This window comes from Gymnogyps californianus, chromosome 1, assembly GCF_018139145.2.
Source record: "Gymnogyps californianus isolate 813 chromosome 1, ASM1813914v2, whole genome shotgun sequence".
Lineage (NCBI taxonomy): Eukaryota > Metazoa > Chordata > Aves > Accipitriformes > Cathartidae > Gymnogyps > Gymnogyps californianus.
The window spans coordinates 23072205-23078204 of record NC_059471.1 but is presented as its reverse complement, the minus strand read 5'-3'; the positions used below and the strand labels follow the sequence as shown (position 1 = coordinate 23078204).

The following is a 6000-nucleotide window of genomic DNA, read 5'->3' as shown; positions in this document are numbered from 1 at the left end:
GCGGAGCAGGAGAGGGGCTCTGCGGGACGGGGACCCCCAGCGCTCAGCGTCTGGTCCGGGAATCGAAAAATCCGGTGCGCGCCTTCCCCGGAGGAGCCCGGCGGCGTGCGGGAGGCGAGCCCCGCTCCCCGCCCCGGCAGCGCTGCGGCCCCGGCGGCTGGAAACTCCCCAGCGCCGGGCTCCGGCGGGAGGGCACGGCCGGGCTCCGCGGCGGCCGGGGGCGGCCGGGGCCGGGACACCCGCGGGGGAGCAACCCCGTGCCTGCCGGCGGGCGGGGGACGCGTCCCGGGGAGGGCGTGCTCCCGGCGGAGGATGTGGGCCGGGGGGGCGGAAGGGTGCGCGGTGAGGGGTGGAGAAGTTATAAATCAGCGGGGCTGGGGCTGGCTGGTAATTGATGTCCGCGGGAGGTGAAGCTGGCAGGGCGGCTCGCAGCGGACACTCCCTTTCCGCGGGCCGGGGCGGGCGGGGAGGGCTCGGGGGCTGCTGGATGCGGATCCCCCGCCGCGCTGCGCCGTTATCTCCGCCACCGCGGGAGGAGCCCGGAACCGAGGAGAGTCCGTCGGAGCCCAGCCGGCGCCTCTGCCTCTGCCTCGCTGCCGTCGGCAGGGGAAGAGCCCTGCGCTCCCGCGGGCAGGACCATGCCCCGCCAGCTGCTCTCAGGGACCGTGCTGCTGGGAGCCGCCCTCCTGCTCGCAGGTGAGAGTCCGCCGGGACCCGCTGCCCCATCCAGCCCTCGCTCTGCGCCGAGCTCTCCGCGACGTGCCCCCAGCGATGTGCCTCCTCGGCGGCGCCTCCCGCACCCCTGACCGGCCCCGCCGCACCCCGCTTGTCGGCTGGAGCGGGCGGGCACCTGCCTCCCCTCCGCCCCTCTCCCCTGGGCAGGGCCGGGGGAAGCGATCCCCGCTTTTCAGAGAGTCGCGAAACGCCGCATCCCGAGCGGCCGTTAGCCTCCGGCTCCCCGGCGGTGTGCCCCGGGAGCGGCCCGGGAGCAGCGCCCCGGGGGTGCCGGCGGTGCGGAGCCGCGGTGCCTCCCCCGGCTCCGGACAAGGCGGCGGTGCCGGCGGGGAGGCGAGCCTCTGCCGGGCACAGGGGGCAGCCGTTCCGGAAGATGTCCGAACCGGTGCATCACGGAAAGCAAGCATGTCTTGGCTTTCTTTCCTCCCCGCTTTGTTTCCAAGTGTCAGCCTCTCCCAGTTCTGCTCGTGAAGCGGAAAAGGTGCCCGTTTCCTTCGCAAAACTCCAGGTCCTGCTGCCTCCCGCCCGGGTAGGACGGCGGAGCATCGGTCGGGGCTGCCTGCGGGGGCTGGTCGCGCGGGTACCCGGCGTGGGTCTCTCTGAAGAGTGGGATGGAGCCGCTCTCCGGCGCCTGCATCCCGCGATGCTGCGTGTGCCGGGACGGATCAGTACAGATTTGCTTTTCTTAATCGAGTTTTATTTTACTGTGAGCGAGGAGCCGGCTCTGCTGGGGCGGAGCGCCGTGGTGGCGTCCCGCGTCCCAGCGTTGCGTTGCTGGTCACCTGCGACCAGGGGTGCGTGGGGGCCGGGCAAGGGCCGGTCCCGCGTGGGCTCATCGCACCGCAGGGCCGCCGACCCGTGGGGCTGCCCCGCGGAGCGGATCGGGGGTCCCGCAGCCCTTCCGCGCTCGGGCTCCCCGTGTCCCGCACGGGGCTCCCAGGTGCGCCCCGGGGCGCGGCCGTGCGCGCTGCGCGGCCGCGGGCAGCTTCCGCGGGGGGGGGGCGCGCAGCGTCGCCGGGCCTGGCTGGGAGCGAGAGCAAATCCCGGGTGGGGAAGGAAAAACCCGAGCTCCCTCCGGGACAGGCGTCGAGGCCAGCGGCCGGGCAGCGCGGCGTTTCTGCGGTTAGCGGTGCGGCCGCCCGACCCGCCACGCTCCCCCGCGCAAGTGGCCAGGGGCTCGGTCTGCTCCGCACCGATGAGTCGGCGGGAGCGGCCCCGGCGCGGCGCTCCCCGGGCGCTGCCCGCGCTGCCGGCCGGCGGCAGCCGCGTCCCGAGGCTGCCCGGGAGGAGAGCTGGCGGGGCCGCTCCGACGAGACGTTTTCCTGCTCGGGAAGTGCTGATTCATCAACTTTGATACAGACATATAGGTATTCTTTTTTTTTTTCCCTTTCTTTTCCCCAGGAAAGTGCTAATTTCCCCACATTATTTGTCTCTGCCAAGGAGGTTCTCATGCCCAGGATGAAACAGGCACAGGCATGGGACACCCACCCTGGATACAGGAAATGCGGGTTCAAATCCTTGCCAGGCTTTCTTCACAGCTTGAGCTTGAACTTCGGCGTCCCGCTCCCACATGGGCTCCTGCAGTGACCAGCTGCGCTAGGGGACTGGAAAGGAAAACCTCTCCCCTGTCGGAAAGGTTTTTCCATTGTGCAAATCATGGCAAACTCACAGCCCAGGGAGAAGATGGACCCTGTGAGCCAGGGGCTGTAAGAGAACCTGGTTCACGTTCCTGTTCCAGGGACTGTCAGGGACATGCACACCCTAGACCAATTCCAGTGGGAGAAACTTGGCTTGTTTAGGGGGAAACCTCGTGCTCTGGGTGCTGGGGACGTACATCCTGGGGTCGGCTCAGGTGTGGCAGGCACCGGAAAGATGCTTCTCTGTAGTTTGGCTGAGTGCCTTTAAAACCGTTTTGCTGGAAATTCGTATCCCGCCCTTAAATGTAGAAGAGATTGTGCTCCAAATCAAAATTTAGACTTTTTCAAACTCTTTGATTTTGTTCCATTTTCTTTTTTTGGAAGGAAAATCATCCTTGCACAGCTTCATTTGGACATCCCAGATAGGTTGATCATGCTGCTTCTGGGTCAGTGGTAAAACTCTCCATACTTGCATTTGCACAGAGTGTTTCAAAGTTATTGGTGAAGTGGTGGGATGTTTTGTACCATGCACCTCTCTCTGCTTTTCTTCCCATTTCACCCTCCTTCACTGCCTGTTTACCTAAAACTCTTACTCAGGCTGTCCAGCACTTCCCGTTTCAAGTGTTCTTGATGAAACTTGATTCATCACCACTGTATGGTCCACTCTTGTAATTCAGTCTCTGCTGAGCTTCCATTTACTGACAGGTACTAGAGGAGATCCACAGAAACAGTGGTTCAGGAGTTACTAGAGAGAGCTTCATAAGGAAGCGACAGAAGGAGGTCTTTTAGCTTATATATGTCTATTTAATAATTTAAATTTCCCCAAAGCAACATGCAAGCTACAAGCTGTGAGAGTCTCCATTTGAAAAACGAGATTAAGGAAATTACATTTCTTTGACATGTGAGTGCTGGGCACTTCAGCTCTTTTGTATTTCTATGCACATGCATATTTTAGCTATCTTGGGAAAGAACAGTACTGTTGTCTGTGTTTTGCATAGTACTCGCCTATGTTTCCTTTATAGCTTGTATATATTTATTCCACAAATTGTATTGCATACGTTTATGCTAAAGACTGTACACATAACGGTCAACATGAAAATATTGTTGCCATATTAAGTTCAATCTCCCAGTCCTAGACTTTGTATGACAATAATTTCAATCGATAGCATTTGGGAATGAGAAGGTCTGGGTTTAAACCCTGAAAAGATCAGATTCTGCAGCCTGGATCGAGGATTATGTGGCCACATTTCCAGAAACATAAGCTGATAATTTGGCTATATTTCCAGCGTTCCACACAGAAGCAATACCTCACAATTAGCAGCTAGAAGGTTAATAGACTCTATTACAATCTTATCTGTGAACAGTGCTATATGACTCTCAGTTATTCCAGTTGGAACTAGATCATCAAAATCCCCAGCGAATGATGGACTTTTCAATTTCATGGTCAGCTGGAAAAAATGAAGGAAGAAATTCCAGGTCAAATCTAATCAGCGCTGAGGTTAATTTCTTGCAATAACTAACCTGACTTCTCCAGAAGTTCTATTCAGATGGAATAGAATACATTAAGGTTTCAATTTGATTTGAGTACTCACTGAAACAGCTGCGCAGACACACAGCTACAGCCGTCTAATTTGGGATTAGGGCTGGAGATCTTAATGGAGTCCAGAAAAACTGTGATTCCCACTTCTTCTGGATCTTCATGGAAATGGGGCTCCCTTAAAAATTCCAGACTACATTCACATACGGCAGAAGAGTTAGACCCTGCTGTATAACACAGGTTTTTAAAAAATGTGTACATGGAGTTTAAGTATCAAACTTTCTGGCATTGCTAAAGAAAATCACTTACATCACTTGCGGATGTTTTACCAGACAGGTGTATTGCTCATATGCTCTACATAAAGCTAGATTTCATTCTCTTATAGCTGGTGTAAATCTGGAGTAATTCCTTTGGGCTAGGCTAGCATCTTCTAGATTTACGGTTCATGGTTGAGGAAATCAGGACTTGGCCTGTGCTCTAGCAAAGGTCTTCATATCCAGAAGCACTCAATACATTTAAAACCCTAAAAATTTGCCATTGGGGAGATTTGAGGATTTTTTTGGTGGTGTTGGGTTTTTTTTACATGTGAACAATAACAAACAAGCTGAGCCTATTTTTTATCAGATGCTTCAAAGACTGAAACCAGTAGCCCTTCACACTGTGTGGGTGTATAGGACAAAAGGAAATTGTCCAGATTTTCAGGACAGTTGCTGAGTCCTTACACTTTAATGTGGTTTGGAAACTTCAAGCATAATGTTTATCAACTTGCTAGTTTTTGTGTCCAACTGAGATTGGGAAAGGAAGAAGCTCAGCAGATGAGGGTTAAGGTTTCAGAAGTCTGTGTCCAGTGGGGCTGTGGTGGGGCTTTATCAGCAAAATTGTTCCTTTGAATCCCCCGAAGTTAGGCATTGGGAATTCCTGCTGCAGCCCCAGAGGGAATGGAAAGCGAGACTGCTGCAAGAGTAGCTTTGCCGTGAAGCATAGGATGCCCAACCACAGTCACCTCTGCTCTTGGAGGCAAGTCTCTCCTATCGGTGTGAGACCTTCAAGAAGCAAACTGCTACCTCCACAGACGTGCTTTATCTTTAGGTCTCACTTCCCCCCTCAGCAGTCTCTTTTTTCCCTCTGTCAATATTTGTAAGAATGTGCGAAAATGTTTCTGTGCATATTTGAGCATGAATTCCACTGATGGACAGCACCAGGCTCTCCTCTCTTTGCCCTTGCGATGCATCCTTACTACTACACATATTCCTGCAACTGAGAAACAACCTTTCCCAAGTGTTCCCAGCTGGGAATGGCCTGACTTCTTAATCCACCATGTGGGAACCGCTTATCCTAAAGTTGGTCCAGTGATTGTCAGGAAGGTGCCCACAGAGTTTTCTCCTATCAAGATGCAGAAGTTCAATTTCATTCCCCCATGGTTGGAGGTCAGCCCTGCATAGATCCTGGTGGTTAAAAGAAAAAGATATGCTGCAAGCAGCAGTTTGAAAAGTGAAAATACAGGCACTAGCAAAGCGATAACAGATTGAGAAACACAAGGGTGAGGGGGAAGAGATTTGAAACGATACATTTCAGAGGTACTTTTTGTCTGAAATGTAAGTCTTGAGCCATTGAGATGTATGGAGAAACTTCGACTGGGAGTGTGGGTGACTATTTCTTCTGTATTAAGTCATGTTGGGTATTTGGGGGTTTTTTTGTGGCACGGTGAGTGGAAATGTGCCAGCCTAAAGATGAAGAGGAGGATGATTTTGCTTGTGACGCATCTGTATTATTCAAGACCATTATAGATGCTTGTGAAACAGTTAACTGATTTATTCATCATCTTTCCCAGACTTTTGTTTGGCTTGTGTTAATGGTGAAGCAAAAGGTTCATGTTCACGATGACCTGATTTTGCTATCTCTGTTGTTTTTCCATCAAATCCCTGCTGATTTTCATTACCAAAATCAATTTGTCCATATCCACAATGTTACGTCACCGATGTAACATATTTAGACAGAGCACAATCCAGCATCATGCGATTGATGCTGATTTCTGTTTGCATGACTTTTCTAGATGGTGGGGCTGCTCTTCCAACATTCACTGATACGTGG

General features: G+C 53.7%; 1 protein-coding gene across 2 annotated transcripts in view; it reads left to right on the top strand.

The window, feature by feature from the left end:
* The first annotated feature begins 583 nt into the window (after nt 1-583).
* FLT1 (fms related receptor tyrosine kinase 1) overlaps nt 584-6000 on the top strand; it is a 114691-nt gene continuing 109274 nt past the window's right edge. For both annotated transcript variants that reach the window (XM_050894744.1, XM_050894752.1), the window contains exon 1: nt 584-696. In XM_050894744.1, the coding sequence (XP_050750701.1) occupies nt 639-696 (58 nt within the window). In that variant the 5' untranslated portion in view covers nt 584-638. The remainder of the gene's footprint in view (nt 697-6000) is intronic.